Source organism: Lupinus angustifolius, chromosome LG11 (genome assembly GCF_001865875.1).
Source record: "Lupinus angustifolius cultivar Tanjil chromosome LG11, LupAngTanjil_v1.0, whole genome shotgun sequence".
Lineage (NCBI taxonomy): Eukaryota > Viridiplantae > Streptophyta > Magnoliopsida > Fabales > Fabaceae > Lupinus > Lupinus angustifolius.
Window position 1 is genome coordinate 34445782 of NC_032019.1, and position 20537 is coordinate 34466318.

The 20537-nt window shown below is 30.9% G+C and overlaps 2 protein-coding genes across 10 annotated transcripts; both read left to right on the top strand.

The window, feature by feature from the left end:
- Positions 5070-6397, top strand: LOC109360583 (F-box/kelch-repeat protein At3g24760-like). Its single transcript, XM_019605576.1, has one exon. The coding sequence runs from the start codon at positions 5207-5209 to the stop codon at positions 6374-6376; it is 1170 nt and encodes a 389-aa protein (XP_019461121.1). The 5' UTR covers positions 5070-5206; the 3' UTR covers positions 6377-6397.
- Positions 9173-13014, top strand: LOC109360581 (glycine-rich cell wall structural protein 1.0-like). 9 transcript variants are annotated; one of them, XM_019605570.1, is made up of 10 exons: positions 9173-9452; positions 10345-10425; positions 10704-10792; positions 10880-10954; positions 11116-11216; positions 11288-11428; positions 11528-11584; positions 12038-12235; positions 12416-12598; positions 12629-13014. In XM_019605570.1, exons 1-10 carry the CDS (start codon positions 9330-9332, stop codon positions 12733-12735), a joined length of 1155 nt encoding a protein of 384 aa, XP_019461115.1. In that variant the 5' UTR covers positions 9173-9329; the 3' UTR covers positions 12736-13014. The 9 variants fall into 9 exon arrangements, with proteins under 9 accessions (XP_019461115.1, XP_019461114.1, XP_019461117.1 ...); XM_019605569.1 differs by having other exon boundaries at positions 12416-12475; positions 12506-13014; XM_019605572.1 differs by having other exon boundaries at positions 12038-12085; positions 12137-12235; positions 12416-13014.

Sequence of the window (20537 nt, forward strand, 5' to 3'; positions counted from 1 at the left end):
TCTGAAAATAGAGATTGTAGTCTTTAAAATGTGAAAAAAATGTATGCACCGATGAGTTTTATGTACTACCTGTCTATCGTTTATCATTCATCATTCACTCTTCATAAAAAGTAATAGAAATAAATAGCATATGATATATTATTTGTGTATACATGTTTACTCTAATATTGTATAGATATATTATTGACTTTTTTAAAATTTAGTTTTTAGAAAGTCAATTACTATTTATTATTTCTGTACTTCAATTTTAAAATAAATGACAATTTATACCCCTAACATAATATAATATTTTATATCTTAGGTCATTTAACAAATTTTAGCTAGATGTATAATTCAATTTGCCAAATAGTTGCAACCCAATCAACCAATCATGTGGTTATCAACTTTTAGCTAAACATTCACATCTTTCAGTTACAATCTCATTGATTATTTTTCCATTTTACCAAAAAAATATTGATGAACAATTTTGTGTTGAGTCACATTCACTCATTTTACATATTCATCTTATAAAACCTATTGGAAATGGGTAGCATGTGTTATGAGAATCAGACTTTTATCTTATGCTGAAGAGAGAAATGATTAATTTTACTCTTTGTTTTAAATAGATAAATGTAATATTATTATAATTAAGGAATATAAATATCATATTAGATTATTTTTTTCTTTACTTTTAGTGTATTTTCCTCTTTAGTATTGGAAATGATCTTTACTAATGTTATGATGGACATGGAGTGGAAGAAGAAACAATGTCATAAATGATGAGTTAAAAAAAATGCAAGTTGAGGGAGGTCAATGTCACCAAATAATGATAACATAATTCCAGTTTTGTTCACCCTTTTCCTTTCATATCATTTTGTTGTATTTTACTTCTACCTCATTTAAAATCTACAACAAAGAGAATAACTAAAGAATTTGTTTTAAAAAAAAGTTAATCCTTTGAAATGTAGTAAGGAAGTACTAATTTTTTTTTTCTAATAAGGCGTTGGTTTAGTAGTATAATGCTTCACTAGATCCCCAAGGTTGAGGGTTCGATTCCTGGGAGCGACACTTATTGAGAGGGGCAGCCGCAAACCCCTAAATGAATTAGTTCCTTACCTAAAAAAGTGAGGAAATACCCTTGGTAGTATCAAAAAAAGAAGTATTGATTCTTTTTCTTTCTAAATCACGTCATTCACATGTATCTCCACTCACTAAGACAAGGGAGGTAATTACTTGGTAAGTAATGCTTACCATATGAGGAAAATAATGATGGTACTAGTTTCTTTAAAAGAATGTGGGCTTGTAATATTCCAACAAAGATAAGATGATTAGTGTAGAGAATGTCCTTAGATGGTGTTCCAACAAGATTGAATCTTGCTAGATGCGGAGTCTTAGGTGCTCAAACTCCAACTCTGTGTGCTTTTTGTGGGTTAATGGAAGAATCTAGTAACCATTTGTTCTTCTCTTGCTCTACTTCTTATTTTTACTCTTCGTTTGGTCTTTATTCCGTTATCTCAATGAAGTTAAGAGCAAATTTGACTCTCATATGTATATGTTTTGGATGGAGAAAAGCTCAAACAACAGTCTCTTTAGTTCGTTATTATTTGGTCTTTATGGTTGATTAGAAACAAAATTATATTCGAGAATTCAAGCTTTCTCCTATATGAGTAATGAACTCAATTTCTCTTCACTCTTAGAATCTCCTCATTGTTGGATTTCCTGGTTTTAATCACTCCTTTGCGGTGTGGGAAGACACCTTTCTAAATGTCTTCTTGATTGTAACATCTAATTAAATATGTGGATATGAGTATCACCCTAAACCCTATTTTTCTGATCAAAAACAATTATTTCAATTCTTTTATAACATTTTCTGGCGAATGAAATAAGATGATATATTGAGTAATTCATTAATATGAGATAATATATGTTAATCTGAATAGAATATAGAATAAGAAGGATATAAAGGATGCATGTTTCTTGAGAGTACAGAAACAAATATGAATAATGAATTAAATGCACGTGAACAACTCTTCAACCATCTAGTGGCCAAATAAATCTGAATCCTATTATGACATGTTTATATGGAGTATAGATTTTCTAATAGTTGGACCCTTGGGTACCAATATTAAATAAATATGTTGAAATATGGCATCAAATTTTAATTTTTTAATAAAGTAAACTTAAGAATTCTCAAAACTCATTATTTACTAGACTCTCTTAACAATGGTTGTTGACAAGTCTAGGTTTATTTGGGTTTACTTTCTTAAACTAAAATTAGAAACTTCCTCTTTGATCAAGTCCTTTGTGATTATGGCCTACACCTTGTTTATACTGAAGGTCAAATGCATAAAGAGTTTTATAATTTCCAAGACATTTTGCATCAACCACTTGTGTCGAGACACAGTACTAATTTTTTTTTTCTAATAAGGCGTTGGTTTAGTAGTATAATGCTTCACTAGATCCCCAAGGTTGAGGGTTCGATTCCTGGGAGCGACACTTATTGAGAGGGGCAGCCGCAAACCCCTAAATGAATTAGTTCCTTACCTAAAAAAGTGAGGAAATACCCTTGGTAGTATCAAAAAAAGAAGTATTGATTCTTTTTCTTTCTAAATCACGTCATTCACATGTATCTCCACTCACTAAGACAAGGGAGGTAATTACTTGGTAAGTAATGCTTACCATATGAGGAAAATAATGATGGTACTAGTTTCTTTAAAAGAATGTGGGCTTGTAATATTCCAACAAAGATAAGATGATTAGTGTAGAGAATGTCCTTAGATGGTGTTCCAACAAGATTGAATCTTGCTAGATGCGGAGTCTTAGGTGCTCAAACTCCAACTCTGTGTGCTTTTTGTGGGTTAATGGAAGAATCTAGTAACCATTTGTTCTTCTCTTGCTCTACTTCTTATTTTTACTCTTCGTTTGGTCTTTATTCCGTTATCTCAATGAAGTTAAGAGCAAATTTGACTCTCATATGTATATGTTTTGGATGGAGAAAAGCTCAAACAACAGTCTCTTTAGTTCGTTATTATTTGGTCTTTATGGTTGATTAGAAACAAAATTATATTCGAGAATTCAAGCTTTCTCCTATATGAGTAATGAACTCAATTTCTCTTCACTCTTAGAATCTCCTCATTGTTGGATTTCCTGGTTTTAATCACTCCTTTGCGGTGTGGGAAGACACCTTTCTAAATGTCTTCTTGATTGTAACATCTAATTAAATATGTGGATATGAGTATCACCCTAAACCCTATTTTTCTGATCAAAAACAATTATTTCAATTCTTTTATAACATTTTCTGGCGAATGAAATAAGATGATATATTGAGTAATTCATTAATATGAGATAATATATGTTAATCTGAATAGAATATAGAATAAGAAGGATATAAAGGATGCATGTTTCTTGAGAGTACAGAAACAAATATGAATAATGAATTAAATGCACGTGAACAACTCTTCAACCATCTAGTGGCCAAATAAATCTGAATCCTATTATGACATGTTTATATGGAGTATAGATTTTCTAATAGTTGGACCCTTGGGTACCAATATTAAATAAATATGTTGAAATATGGCATCAAATTTTAATTTTTTAATAAAGTAAACTTAAGAATTCTCAAAACTCATTATTTACTAGACTCTCTTAACAATGGTTGTTGACAAGTCTAGGTTTATTTGGGTTTACTTTCTTAAACTAAAATTAGAAACTTCCTCTTTGATCAAGTCCTTTGTGATTATGGCCTACACCTTGTTTATACTGAAGGTCAAATGCATAAAGAGTTTTATAATTTCCAAGACATTTTGCATCAACCACTTGTGTCGAGACACCCCCAACAAAATGGGATAGTGGAACATAAACACCAACACATATTGGGAGTTACAAGAGCACTCATGTTTCCATAAGCTTCCATTGGAGATTATAAGCTTCCATTGGAGCTTCAGAAGAACAACAATGATGAATTGAGAGTGGAGAATGAAGAATTAAGGGTGAATGAATATGGACATAAAAGAGAAAGAGGGAAATTGAAAAGTGTGAAATGATTTTAATATTCACATTAAGTTGAATCCGATCATTATAAAACTATATATAGGAAGTTAATTAAATAATTAACTAGCAAGTAAACTAAAAAGTAGTCTCTATATATTAGCTATATAAAAGCAACATTTAAGCTATAAAAAATATCAAAATAACTTAGACTAAGAAATGCCTTTAGACAAATTGCTTATAAATCAAGCATTTGAGTTATTTTCTTCTCCAATGAGCATGCCATCATCTATAATAACTAACATGATCAAATAGGCAATAATAATCTTCTCATATATATTGTTGAACACATATTTAATTTTATATATGAAAAATTCTCGCTAGGAGAGCTAACTTAAAGATACATTGACCATCACTTAAATCATTAAAATAAATTTTGTCAATCACTTAAATCATTAAAATAAATTTTGTCATCCAATATGTTTATCGAGTTTAAATGGTCACCACAAGGTGTAAACTTTAGTTTGTAGAAGATTCACTTGACCATCAAATTAACTTGATGACCATTATACTTTTGATGAACTAATTTAATGCTTTACTCAATATATTAATGATATAAAAACAATAAGATTTTATTAATATGTTAAGGTACTTATTCACAAATAAAAATAGTAAAAAGGAGTTTGAATTAAAAAGTTAAATCTATTACCTTTTGAGAGAATTAAATTCACACCAATTTTTTTAAACATTTCCCATGTATTAACAATAATGTATCCATTCACACCAATTTATTAATTCATTTAGAAATTGAATTAGCATTACCTTACTTATAACTTTATTGATACACATACACAGTAAGAAAAAAGTAATAATCATGACAAAAAGAAAAATATATATTAAAAATATAATCTAAACCATTAAATTATTATATCTTTATGTTGTACAAATAAATGATAATAAAATAAATAGCTATTATAATTTATAATTATGTAATTTTTAAACTTGTTTATTACATTTTTATTTTGATTTGTTAAATGAATTACACATTATATTATATGAGACTATTCTAAGATTTTGATTAGATAACTATGTTCCAAAGTCCTAACTCCAAACAAAACAAACACCAATCATAAATATCATGAATGAATGTGAACAACTTTAGAACCATATCCTTATTTTCCTCTTTCACTTTAGAAAGACTTGTTCTTCTTTTTCTTTTTCTTCTCTTTGTCTCTTTCTCATGAATCCATCATCATCATCATCATTATCATCACATATGGCAACAGAAATCACTCATCTAAGTTCAGACCTCATAGAACTAATTCTCTCTTTTCTTCCAATCTCTACTCTCATCAAAGTTTCCACAGTATGCAAAAACTGGCACTGTATAATCTCTTCTTCTTCATTCTCATCTACCACAACCAACCATAACCATAAACCATGGTTCTTCCTTCATGGTATCCATAACATATCATATAAGAACAACCAATCCTTTGCTTTTGACCCAACTTCTAATACTTGGTTCCTTCTACCTACTTTTCCAACTACAACTTCAAACCAACACCAACCAAACACTTCTTTTATTGGAACCAATGGTTTCTTTTTCATTACTGCTCCTAAGTTTTGTTACACCACTATCTTACACCCCTTTTGGCATGCAACACCAAATCTTCACTTTCCAAGGATCAACCCTCTCCTTTGTGTTTTCAATGATAACAAGTTTGTTGTTGTTGGTGGTGTTAAGTTCATTGGGAACTTGGTTGATATAGAGGACCGTTTGGATGTTGAGATATATGATCCTAGTTTGGGTTCTTGGGAGATTTGTCCTCCACTACCTAGTGATTTCAGATCAGGGAACTCTTCTTCATCTTTGTCTTCTGCTTTGTTCAAAGGAAAGTTGTATGTTTTTGGGATATATTCTTGTTTTGTTTCATCTTTTGATTTGGAAAAACATGTTTGGAGTGATGTTCAGACACTTAGGCCACATGGGGTTGTGTTTTCTTTCTTAGTTTCTTGTCGGAAACAACTTGTGTTGGCTGGGATCTGCAATTTGGCACATGGGTCATGCTTCAATTTGTGGAAGGTTGATGAGATAACCATGGAGTTTAGTGAAATTGGAGCTATGCCACATGATTTGCTTTATGACTTGTTTGATGGTGATGAAGATGATAAATTTGCAAGCTTGAAGTGTGTTGGGTTGGGTGATCTTATATATGTTTTCAATGAGGATTATCATAGGGTTTATCCAGCATGTGTGTGTGAGATTGATGCTGATTCTGGAGAGTGTAGTTGGAGGAGAGTGCCTCAAATGCCATTACCTGTGAACAAGTTTCACAAAGTTATTAGTTTTTGTTCAACTATTTCACTGCATAGTGTTCTTGGTCAACGCCAAAATCTTGGGCTTCATTAGCCTCTTCTTCATTGATCATAGGTATCATGTGTTTCCTAACACTTTTTCTTCTGTTTTACAATTTTTGGCATCATGATTTTTGGGCAATTTCTTAGTTAGCATTTCACCTCTGAATTTGGTTTTGTATTCTGTTCATTTCTGTTTTACAAATAATTGTATGTGCCTTTGTGTTCTGTTCTGTTTTACAAATAATTTGTATGATCATGTTGGTTTTGTGTTCTGTTTTGTTGTGAAATAATTTGTAAGTGGCTTTTGATGAATTTGATTTATAATCCCAATTTTCTTATCTTCTCTTTTTTAAACTTTGTGTTAGGTTGTGTTTCTATATAGTCTTTTGTTTGATGCAGTTGACCATTTCATTGTATTCTCTTCTTTTATTCTTGTTCTTATTAATTATTTCTTCTGTATGTAGAGATTTTCATAAATGTTAATATCATTTCCTTACATGAAATCTAATATGTGACAGAGATAAGATATAGGATAAACATTGGAATTTCGTAAAATTCATCTGTAAGAGAACATTCGTGCCCGCAGCGCAATCAAGTTGGTCAAGGTTAGGTTATAACTTTTAGTTTTAAACAATGGAATAATTTTTTAAAGAACATAAAACTTTGTCGAATATCTATAACATGAAAGCCGAGAAAAAAATGCTAAGATTAACCGCGAGCTTTGTTTGTTGGTTAGTTAAACAAGAATCAGTTGTGCCTTTATATCAGTAGATTTTGAGGTGAGTAAAATGCAAGCTCAAATGCATCCCAAATAAGACAAAACATTTTACATTTCATATATTTTGAATTCTTTGATCATAATTTTACACTTCACAATTTTCTGTATGATCATACTTTATTTTAATTGAAATTTTCTTGATTGATTGGAACTTGGTTTCGACTTTCGACAACTTATTTTCGTCTACAAGTTGATCCTCACTATTGAGCATTTAAATTACCTTTCTTACTTTCAATTGCTCAACATTATGATGCTGTTATTGATCTCTATCCAAGTAACTCTAACTTTTCAACAGAATAAAGTGTAAATTGGAAGCAGCACTTGCTCAAGATGATAGTATATAGATACTGCTGCAGCTTGTACCAAAGGCTTCTGCATCATTCAGAACAGAAAATAACAGAAATTGTCATAAAGTATGTGTGGTAGATAATTCTAGTTGTACTTATGTTTTGGTTGTAATTTGAAGTTATGATGTTGGTTATGTAGTTTTATGTTGTATATTTAAGTACTCTTATTGACAAATGTATGTATGCTACATTGCTACTTGTCCTTATCTTGTTTTTTTACCTAAGACTGATCCTTAATAGCTTTATAATTTCGGGTTTGATCGAAAAACCGCTAAGTGTTGACGTGACATATGATGAACCATATCAGTTTGCCACATATGCAAATGAAAAAATGGTATGCTTCGGCTTTCCCAAGCCCCATCCGAGTCCCTCATGAGATGGTTCTAAAGTCTTTTTCTTTTTTTCCCCTATAAAGCGTAACTCGAAAATAGATTATTGTTTCACAACGTGATATAAATCCTTCTATTTTTTGGAAGCTTTTAATGTGAGACTTGGCATTCATAACTCACCTTCATTACAAATAGTTAAAGAGATATGCAGAAAAGAGGAACAAAGAAAAGACAATCACCATTATTAGAATCACACAAGCAAATACCCATCTTCTACATTCAATGTGCCTGCACTAAAATTATTTCATGTGCCAAATCTATGAACTTGATAATATAGTTATTGTCTGAAGGTCAATTTGTCTGGGCAATTGTTGGGAACAATCGATCGAATAATAATAGAGCGAAAATAGTAAATAGTCAAGAAGATGCATGGACTCGATTATATTATAGAATCATATTTTATTCGATTCTAGGTTATGTTTCCGAAATTAGACATTTAACTCCCACATGCTTACACTAACTGTAGCAATCTACGGTAATAACAATGTCGATACCTAAAGATTTAAAGAGAGCAAAAAAAATTACAATTAAAGTAAAGGATCTTCTCAATATAATATAGTACATGAACACCACTAACATATTGGAAGGTTGAAATAATAAGTTCTATATATGTAGAATCAAGTAGATGACATAGACCAATTCCTTTTCAGGCTTCAACTTCCAATTGTAATGTTTGATTTTTACTTAATAATATGGAATGTTAGAATTCTTAATCAGAACATTCAAATAAAAAAAATTAGTCTTTGATAGTTGGTCAAAAATACCTTCTTTGATGCACATAAAAATACACTATATATTATCCAAAAATACACAATTTTAATCAAATAACCTTTTATCCTTAATTAATCTCAACCCACATACAAAAGTAAACAAAGGAAAGCACATATGATTTGCCTTATTAGAAAATTGAGATTTGGGAAACAAGTTATTCATTTCTTGAAATGGTCTTTTCCCAAATAAAAAAATTTATAATTCAAAAAAAGAAGAATTTTTTTACAAAAATACAGTGCAAAATTTATGCATTAATAATGTAAAGATTTATATATATGCATTCTATCATCTACCTTTTATTTGAATTATTTTTTTTAAAAGTCAACGATAATTAAATATCTATCAATAATAAATAATATAATAACAGTGTATAAAACTTATACGTAGATCAATCTTTTTCTCTATTGTGAAATCTCATACACCAAATTTATCAAGTAAGCCTTGTAAGTCGTCCATTATTGCTGAATATCTAGAAAAATTAAAGAAAATCAATAATTTAATTCCTGAAAACGATTAATTCCTCCCGGAATACAAAAGGGTGAGGTGGGAGTGCAAAGAAAAAGCACCAAATTCCAAAATCCAAATCTAAAAGGCATTGAGAGGTTTTAGAAACAACAAATACATTTCACTCTCTCATCCATTCTCTTCTTCTTCTTATTGTTATTACAGGGTTTTAGGATTAGGGTTTCATTTCACTCCACTCTTTCACAGTAACCAGCAATGGATAGATATCAAAAAGTCGATAAACCAAAACCAGATTCTCCCATCAACCCCAACGAGATCCGAATCACAACCCAAGGCGCTATTCGTAACTACATCACTTATGCTACTTCGCTTCTTCAGGTCCCTTTTTTCTTCATTTGTTGTTGCGTCATGATTTTTGTTGAATCGGTCGTTTTCTGATTTTTTTATTTTTTATTTTTTATTTTTTGTGTTTTTGAAGATTGTGGGTTATTCGAATTGTTATTTGTATGTTCTGAATTTGAATTTTGTGTTGTGGTTACATCGTTGACTGAATGCTGTGTTGATTTTGACTTTTTATTGATGGATTTTATGTATTCATTCTGTGTTTCTATTTTGAGCACTGCTATATGGTGCAAAGTGTTATATGAATTGGTTTTATGAATTGTGTGGCCCAATTATGGTTGAGATAACAATAAAATCAAATGTCACATACCGACACGTAAATTAGGGGGTTATTAAAACACAATTGTAGAATAAATATATTGGATTTGTATGTCGTTTAATGAATTTTTTCTTCGTATGCAACCGTACTTTCTTGTCGTTTCCGATGTAAAAATTTGGTAAAACTGACCATTTTTGCTTTTTAACATATTGGGATATAAAGTTCAGGGATGAGTACATTGGGATTTGGGTCTTTCTAAGTACTTGGTAAGGAGCACCTTTATTCGAAGAATGAATGGATGAAGGTAAAATCCAATAAGGACACACTTTTGTGTTTTTTATTGTCTGTGTGGATTGACTGTTGAGCTTGTTTCCTCTGTTTCTGGTTTATTCAAGTCTTTTACGAACATTTAGTTTAGTTAGTTAGAATGAATTTGTTAACTGCGGTTCTTTTCAAGAGGGGTATTTCATTGTGTTGTGCTGTTTTGTAAATTGTGCTCATGTGTCCGTGTATGTTTCACCATATTATTCATAATTGGCTCATATGCAAGAAACTAGTCATGATAAGCTGGTTTATCCTGTCTGATTGTTGTATTTGTAATTCATCCAGGAAAAAAATGCAAGAGAGATTGTCTTGAAGGCAATGGGACAGGCAATCAGCAAGACAGTTGCCATTGCAGAGATTTTAAAGGTCAAATTTCTTTACGAGATGTTCATCTCTTGCTCCTTCTGTTTTATTTAATCGTTAAAATTTATCCAAATAACATTCTAGCATAGGCTTCCGATGAGAAGAGTTGTACATATGAAGATATTGCAAATAACTCAAATGAATGCAAACGACAGAACAATTAGGATGTTCTCAGGCCAATAACTATAAATGAATGGTTGCTACAGAGAAAAAAGTGTTACAATATACTTCAGAACTTATATTGATTTTACGCCTTATTGGCTTTCTATCTGCTTAAACAGAAAAGAATTCCCCAGCTGCACCAAGACACTGCCATCAGTTCAGTTAGCATAACAGATGTTTGGGAACCCATTGAAGAGGGTCTTGTACCGTAAGTGTTGTGTGAAGTTTTAACCTTCTTGATGCATGTATCTTTGTATATAAGGCAATGTTGCTGAAGATCAAACATCTAATGCAGTGTGGAAATGACTCGGCATGTCTCTATGATCTCAATCACCATGTCAACTAGTGAGCTAAACAAAGATGCGCCTGGGTAAGTTCTCAAGAACTTTTAGGATCTTATTTCCTTTTTACTCAGTTTAAGTGTTGCATGTTATAATAGCCTGCTGGGAATAATTTTCAAAGTCTATATCTTGAATCCTTTCTTGGGTTGTTTGCCCTGACATTTTTAGGATGTTGTGATTCTGTCTGTAGGTATCAAGCTCCAAATGATGTGGAACAACCAAAGCCCAACTTCAGTTACCAGCAGCAACCGATAAAACCAGATCATGGTCCACATAATGCTGTAAATGAAGGTAACCCTAAACATTAATTTTTTTTAACACTATAATTTCTAGGTTTTAGCTAATCTAATATATAACTTTAGACTCATATGGCCAAGGTCGAGGTCGGGGTCGAGGGAGAGGGAGGGGAAGGAATTGGGGGAGGGGAGGTTATGGCTATCAAGGTGGTTATGAAAATTATCAAGGTGGATATGGGTTTTATCAGGGTGGATATGCAGACCAAGGTATGTTCTCTGAATATCGTGTCTTAGTACTTTAGTTGGTCATCTTATTGCTTGAATGCTTGTTTAATTCTCTTTTTAACTGTTTTCTTTTGCTGACAGGCAATGGTGGGTATCGGGTCCGAGGTGGTGGGCGAGGCAGAGGTTGGGGATATCATGGTAAGTTTAATCGATTCTAAGAGATTTTATTGTCTATTGTACAAATGATTGATATGATGAGTTTATGCACTTTTGTTGCTTATTTTCCTCTTTTTTGTTAGAAAAATGGCAGTGGGAAGAAGGAGCTTCTTTGCTCTGGGATTTCCTTTTATAATAAAAATCTTTGTAATTTTCCTCTGGAAGTATGCAACCTGTAATGATTTGTGATAGAACATTATGGCACCGATCGATTCTGTAGCTGACCCTGCCTAGTGGGATTTAAGGCTTGGCTGGTGTTGGTTGTTGAAGCTTGCAAATTGTCAATGCCACCTAGTTTCCTATTTTTACTTAGTTTTACACATAAATCCCACTGAAAATAGAAAGCTGTTACTGTATCTGTATGTATTATGTATATGTAGATGATTTATGGACCTGATTATAAGATGATCTTCTAACATCTGAGTTTTCTTACAGGTTATGAAGGTGGCCGAGGTGGAGGTGCAGGTTATGAAGGGGGCAGAGGTACAGATTATGAAGGGGGAAGGGGTACAGGCTATGAAGGTGGGAGAGGTGGAGGTATAGGTTATGAAGGAGGAAGAGATGGAGGAGGTACTGGTTACGGAAGAGGAAGAGGTGGAGGCATTGGTTATGAAGGAGGAAGGGGCGGACGAGGTGGTGATACAGGTTATGGAGGACGAGGTGGTGATACAGGTTATGGAGGACGAGGCGGTGATACAGGTTATGGAGGAAGAGGTGGTGGTACAGGTTATGGAGGAAGAGGTGGAGGTAGAGGTTATGAAAGAAGAGGTGGCGGAGGTGGAGGTACAGGTTATGAAAGAAGAGGAGGCGGAGGTGCAGGGTATGAAGGAGGCAGAGGTGGAGTTAGTAGTTATGAAAGAAGAGGCAGCGGAGGTGGAGGTGCAGGGTATGATGAAGGGAGAGGTGGAGGTGCAGGGTATGATGGAGGCAGAGGTGGAGGTGCAGGGTATGAAAGAGGTGGCAGAGGTGGAGGTTATGATGGAGGAAGAGGTGGAGGTAATGGTTATGAAAGAGGCGGCAGAGGTGGAGGTAATGGTTATGAAAGAGGCGGCAGAGGTGGAGGCAGGGGGTATGGCCGAGGTAGGGGGCGAATGGGTGGACATACGACAAGGGGTGGTGGCAACCAGGCATGATAGCAATGGATGCTATTGTCATTCTTGCCTTGACACCATTGCATGATGTGTTGATAGTGTGATGTGGCTCATGATTCATCATTATTGTTAAGCACTATTTTTGTTTTTGTCATGAAATTGATATGGGGAAGGTTTTTGTTCATCTTTACATTTAGCTGGGAAAGCATCTTGGTTTTATGATTGCTGTAATTCATTTCAATTTTCATGGTTGCCAAAACCAAATTTTTATAATGTATCTAGTTTCTATAATTCTTATTTTTATCAAAGTGGTTCTTATTCTAACCTTGCATGATGTTCAAATAAACCTGAGTATAAATTATTTATTACAAGAGCGACTCCATCAGTGGCGGATCTTGGCCATAATTTTAGAGGGGGCAGTATTATGATTTATACATAAATAACATATGAAATCATTAGAATATATATAAATTTTTAATATAAAAATGAGTTATTCTTTCATGTTTAAATTCCCAAAAAACATCATAAAAATATAACATAACAAATCTATAAAGAAATTGCAAATATTCCTAAGCACAAATAAGTTTATTATATCTTATAAACATTATATGTATTTTAAACTTAGAAGAATCGAGCATAAAGTTAGTTTTTCAATCTTTCAAATAGAGAATCAAAATAATGTATGCTTGAGATAGATACAAATATTTTTTTTAAGAGAAAAATATATAAAGATAGAAATAAGGAAATTAAAAATATCATACATATCAATGGAATAACCCAGCTAAATTAATTAATAAAAAAATAGTTTACTAACAAAGAATAACAACGTCCATGAATAAAATTTGATGCAAGAAACAAACAAATCATTAATCATGTCATGACTTCATAGTCATATGATAATATGTCATGAAAAAAGCAATTGAAGAAAACTGATTTATAAAGAGCAAATATGACATTTTTAAGGTGAAAAAATAAATGAGTTTGAGTTGGAGAGTTATCTAAAGCGATATTAGGGGAGGGGAATATGTCATGTGATACTAAAGAGAGTGAAACTTCATAAAGGGTGAGAGTTTTGAAGAGAATATTGAATTTTTTCTTGTCCAATAAGTCGTGTAAAAGTATTATTCTTTGAGAGAAGAATATATGCACTAACAATGTATGAATTTTATACTTTTTCACTTCATCACCTACCATTCATATTCAATCTTTATTAACTCTTTAAAAAAAATTAATTTAAATGAATGATGGATGATGTAGTGAATGTGTATAAAAAATTTTTACATTAATAATATATAAATATTACACTCTTATCCTTAAGTTTTGTTGTTAACTTTTAAAATATACCAAAATCAATATCTCTATAATATTTTTTGAAAATCCTAGAGAAGATCCGCCCCTGGACTCCATAATATATTATAAATTGTAGTTATTATTAATATTAATTTGCAGACCACAGCTCGTTTTCGTGTTTGCATTAATGAATATTATTTAAAAATTGAAATGATTTATAAAAAAAGTTAAAAATGATGAACTAACAATTTTCTCTCTATTATTGGATATCCTTACAAGCATATCTATGAAATTAACATGAGTAAAGCTTCAATGCGGTGACTTTATCCTTTATTAGGTTGAGGGAAGAAAGTGAGAAGAGAGAAATGTGTGAAATAGGTAATAAAGAGAAGGAAAAAGATAAGAAATTGAGCATATTTTTATATTGATTGGTATTAGTGAAATGAAAAAGAAAAAGAAGAAAAAATAATATTCTTTTCTTAATATTTCTTCTTTGGTTGAATGAAAAGTAAGAGTAGAAAAATGTTATATTTGAAAGTGAAGAATGTATCTCAGGAGATAATTTATCTTCTATAACAAATAAAATCATAACATGTGTTCTATTTAATTATTTTTTACAAAAATATTTCTAAAACTAAAACACAAAAAAAATGGAATAATATGGAAAAGTAATTAATAAAGGAGAGTTATTAAGACATATTTGTCATTTCAGAGCATTAACTTCTTTCCTTCCTTTCTCTATCCAACGAATGAAGGCTAGGAGTGAGACCTTTGGTTTTGGGACTTTAGACATTCCATTTCCCTTTGTTATGGAAGTAAAGTCTAACTGTTGGAGTCTACTTCCAATAACTATTTAATAAAAGAGTGTAATAATTGTGGTTATTGTGATTGTGGTTATTGTGGCTGAAGCGATGCGGATTGTGGTCGTTGCGGTGTGAATTATTTTATGAATAGAAACATATTTTTGACATCGATGTGGTCTGATGCGGCCCAATGCAGTTGTGTTGCAGTCCGATGTGGTTGCGTTGTAGCCTGTTGTGGTCGCATCACTGTGATTCAGTATCACACCGCAATTGCGACGGTCACCGCAACCACAATATTGCGGCCATATCACGTGATGTGGTCTGAATTTTAAACATTGACTGGTAAATATTTATATACAAACAGTACAATATTCACCATTCATTTGTATTTCTTTTTTTAAAGAGTTAATGATGATTCAAAATGGATGGTGGATCATAACTGACTTCTATGCTGTCACTGCATACATTTTTTCTCTTAATAAATTATGAGTATAATATCTATACATTGATAATATAGAGATTTATATATTGTATCATTCACCATTTATTTGTATAACTCTTTTATCTAAAAGTCAACGATAATTAAAAATAAATAATAAATAATATACTAATAATATAAAAAATTCTTACACTATTAATGCATACATCATTTTTTTCAAATAACACCGAGTACTTGGTAGAGGACTGATAATGTGATATTTATATCACAATACGTCTTAAAGACTTGAATATGTGACAATTGAATTATAAGAACGTCTCCTACACCAAATAAAATCTCTATTCTTGTTTGCTTCACCTTATTTTATAATTTATTACGACTCTCAATGAAATAAGAACAACATATATCTTTTTTCACAATGACAAACATCATTTTTATTCTTATTTGAGTCCCACCACAACTACCTTTTTCCCACAATATCTACCTCTCTCATCACTTTTCCTTGGCTAAGAACATTCAAGAATTGTTACTATTTAAGAACAAAAACAGAAAATAAGAATGACACAATGAAGAACAACATCTGTGCTCTATGCTCTTACAACTTTGTTATAATGACTGATATGTAAACATTTGTTATTACTTGCTTAAGGTTAGAACTTTTGTTACCATGACTGATATGTGAACGTTGGTAAGTTGTTTTTTTCTTTCACAGAGAGTAATTTGTTGATAATCGAAAATTAGGCCCTTACTCAAAGCATAACTTGATTTATTGGATAATGGGTAGTTTGGAATTTGGGGAATTTTCCAAATATTCAGTAACTATTTATAATAACAAAGTGTCATCAGAAAAATTATAATAAACAAAAGTTTTATTTTTGTGATAATTTTTAGTTGCATTGTTTTGGTATTTAGATAAACTTTTGTGAGATGTGTGTAAAGAGAAAATGTAACATCTGAAAAAAATTATTTTTCTAAAATAAGTAAAATAATATAACCGATTTACTTTTGTGATAATATTAGAATTGATAATGTTAATTGGATATTATAGTATAATTATATGTATGTGTATAATATTTTGTTCAATCTCTTCTACTAGGAGGTTTAAATTTAGTTGAATATTTTAATAAATTCTATTTATACTCAATTATATATTGTAAATTCTATTTATTCATTCTGTGATTGCTCATTTACTAGTTGTATCTTCTTAATAAGCACACAATAGTTTTTATTTAGAATTTATCTATGCTTCAAAGTTCAACCTATTATGATTTGTATTTTAGTGAATGTATTTTAAAATCTAATGTTTATATTATATAATATCTATTGAATGCTTTTGGTTTCTTTAGATTAAGGTTTGATAAGAGTATATTTATGAGTTGAGTTTTGAAGGAGAAAAAGAGAATTGAAAGATTTTGAAGTCATCTCACCAATATATTTTATAACTCCCGAACTTTTCCTTTCCATTCATTCTCACTCGCAGGAAGACATGCTTATTCCACGAAATGAGATATGACATTTTTGTTAACTCGATGTGTCAAGTGAAGGGTAGACACCTCCATCAAATATGGTGTCTGCAAACTTTTAATTATGGGCGCGTGTTTAAGACATTTAATGTCACATACAAAAATTGATTATATTGTTATGATGAGTCAAATTTATGTTAAATGTCAATTGTATTATAATATAAAGTAATGAAATATATAATATGTTAATGTGCATTAAATTTTATTCCCTTGTACTATTCTTTATGAGGATTTTATGTACTCCCGATGACTAGAGAGTGACTTAAGTGAGAACAATTCTAATATAAAACTATGAGAATAATCAATTTGGGCCTTATAACCAAACATATATGATTATACTTAAAAGTTAGCTATTGGTCGCATGTAAGGGTGGAAACAGGTTAGACCGCCTATCAGGGGCCTATTACCTGGCCTATAACAGGCCAGGCCAGACCAGACTTTTTTCACGAACAGGTCAGGCTGAGGCTTTCTAAAAAGCCTATTTAGCTTAACAGGCCAGGCTTTAGGCCACCTAAAAGGCATATAAAGCCTAACAGGTCGGCCTATTTAGTTATATTATATAAGAATGTTGAAATTATACTATTTTAGTATAAGCAATATTATTATATATGTGTAATATTAATATAAAAATGTATATAAAAATATAATTTAATTATTAGAATTAGATAGGCCTAACTAAAAATAAGCCTATAAGCCCATTAAAATGTAGACATGGTAGCCTATTTCATGAGCATATAGTATAATAGGCCTTTAAACAGGCTAACAGGCCAAGCCAGACTTTTAAACAGGCCAGGCCTAGGCTTTGAATTTTTTTTAAATAGGCCAGGCCCAAGCTCCTATGTGCTATATAGGCTGGACCTGTTTAAGGCAAAGTCTGACATGGCCTGGTCTGTTTCCACCCTTAGTCGCATGATAGTCATGTACATGTATCTTTTAATATTAACCGTTCATATGAGATCCAATAGTCTATATTGATTGTTCTCATTTATCACAATAATGCATTGTTCTCACATGAGTAGCTCTCTTTTTATAAATATAACTCATCATAACAACATAATCAATATGTATGTATGGCATTAAATGGCTTGAACCCACAATCAATGATTAAATTTTTGCACACAACACATATGTTGGATATGTTTGACTCGCGCTCGGTGCTCCTAGCTCATAAGATTATCTTACCTAATTTCTGGGAATAAGCATGTCTTCATGAAGCTAAGAGTTCATTTGCATGTGCCCAGACCAATCAATAGATTCTAAGATCCCCTCAACTATCAACGAACAACAATAAATATAAGAGTAAGTTACACTGACACCCTCTGAGTTTTAGTGAAATCATACAAACTACTCACACCTTTTTAAAACCTACACAAACTCTCCTAATTATATATATACATTACACTGACTACCTTTGTAAGATAGATAAGTGTAATTTCTTAAATAAAAGATGGTGACAGATGTAATTAAGTCAAACAAAATACGATATATTGTGAAGACAAGTCCAAATAGTATAAAAGTCGATGTTTATTCTTTATTTTGGTTAGTTACAATATAATATGAGAGTAATTTAAACACCTCCTTAGACTTATTGATGTAGTTTGTAACGAATAAAAAATAATGAATATACATCAAGTTTATATTATTTGGACTTGTCTCCACAATATAACATATTTTGTTTTGACTTAATTATACTCGTCATTATTTTTGTTTAAGATATTACACTTATATCTCTTACATGGGTAGTCAATGTAATATATATGTATAAATAGAGGTGATTTGTGTAGGTTTTAAAAAGGTGTAGGTAGTTTGCGTAATTTCTCTAAAACTCAGAGGGTATCAGTATAGACCATACATCCCCTAAACATTAATATATTTGGATCTTAGATCCACTCAACAATACCATAATTGGGTCATGGCCCCATCAACACTCAAGATAATTGAGTGATATTTCTCCATAGTAAAAAGTAAATATAGTATAACTATCACCATGATGTAATTTGTCTTTCATGTTTTCCTTTAACCTTATTTAATTTCTAGAAAAAAATCATATAATCTTAGGTAACTACTAGCAACATATTAATCATATATTTTACTTCTCCAAAATAAAATATAAAAAAATTGAATACTTAGTATCATATAATATGGGCCGACAAACATAAAATGTATGTGGATACACTAGTAAAAAGTATGAGGTATATCTTATATAAAATTTATTAATATTAGTATTTAAATGACAATAAAAAAACAATTATGAAATATTGCCTTAAAGATTGAATATTGCGTTAAGAAATGACTCAAGCAAGAATACTTCTTATCTTTAGAAATGAGAACAATTAATATTAACCATTAGATCTTTTGAATAGTTAAGATTAAAAGATTAATATACATGAATGAGTAGGATTAAAAATTAGTTATTGATCACATATTCACTTGTTTTATTGTTAACCATTCAAATAAGATCCAATTATGTATGTTAATTAATATCATTCATCACACTAACAATTGTTTTCACTTGAGTCGGTTCCTATCCATATATATATATATAGGAACTCGTTAAATATTAAATTTTAGTTTGCATTGAATATTCAAAATTACAAATACCATATTTGAAACTTTGTAGCACAAATAGATTCTAAATAAACAAGTTATTGTGTGTTTATTAAGAGAACATACTTAGTAAAGGAACAACCAAACAGTGAATAACATGTTAGTGCTCCACATGATAGTTATGCATAATAGGGGAAATATTAAATGAGATATACTATACATAATTCAACGTAAATATAATTTATTAAATTGATTGGTTGAAAATATAAAGTAATAATACCCATTTAATATAATAGATATAATTATATAATAAGAGTATTATGGATAATCCTTTTCCTTTTCATTTCTTTCACCTAATCTTCTTTTCTCCTTTTCTCCTCTTTCACCTATTCTACCTACCACGTTTTTTGTGTTTTGACTTTTGAGGACTAAAACAAAATGATATTTCTCTCTTCTCATACTAATTTAAATCTCCATTAATTCTATTTTTTATTAAAGATAAAATATTTTGCTCTAAAATATTTTTACTGATTTGACCTTTTACTATTCCTTCTTATCTCAAGACTGTGATACATTCTCAAAGTAAATCATTTTTATTATTTTATCATAAAATAAAATTATGATATGTGATTTTGTATTCTTTAATAAACAAGTCATAATAGTATTTACAAAAATTAAATTAGAATATATAACTTTTTTTGGGATATTATACTTCTATACTCCTTAAAGAAATTTTGTTCTAAAATTTGAAATTACTTATTATTCAGAATAACTGCGACATACTCTAAACCCACCCTCAAGCTGTGAAGTAGTTACCTAATGGGAAAGATGTATATAGTTTATTCATCTTGATTTGACACTACTATGCCCTTCAAAGAGAACACATTTCATCAACTTTCAAGTTTCTTGATAGGGTAACATGTATATTTGGGAAAGATGTACATAGTTTATTTGGTTTTTTCCCTCTTCTATCGATCTTGTAAATTTACTTATGATATATATGCATTATGGTTGACTGTGTAAAGTTTCTTCCTTACCTGACTGTTGGTTGAGTTATTTTTTGAATTCGAACCAAGCCTTACATCCAAAGCTAATTTAATCCCAAACATCGATTAGACTAATCTTTGAATCTGAACCAGATCTTAGACAAATTAAATATAATGCATATTACTTTTAGATAAAATCTTCTCAATATTAATTATTATTATAACTATGTAATTTGACATATAAAATGATATATAT

Excerpts from the sequence above, each read along its gene's own strand:
- LOC109360581 (XM_019605567.1), top strand. The coding sequence starts at position 9,330 with ATGGATAGATATCAAAAAGTCGATAAACCAAAACCAGATTCTCCCATC. Across the intron at positions 10,426-10,703 it reads CCATTGCAGAGATTTTAAAG|AAAAGAATTCCCCAGCTGCA; the intron begins GTCAAATTTCTT and ends CTGCTTAAACAG. Across the intron at positions 10,955-11,115 it reads CTAAACAAAGATGCGCCTGG|GTATCAAGCTCCAAATGATG; the intron begins GTAAGTTCTCAA and ends TTCTGTCTGTAG.
- LOC109360583 (XM_019605576.1), top strand. The coding sequence starts at position 5,207 with ATGAATCCATCATCATCATCATCATTATCATCACATATGGCAACAGAA.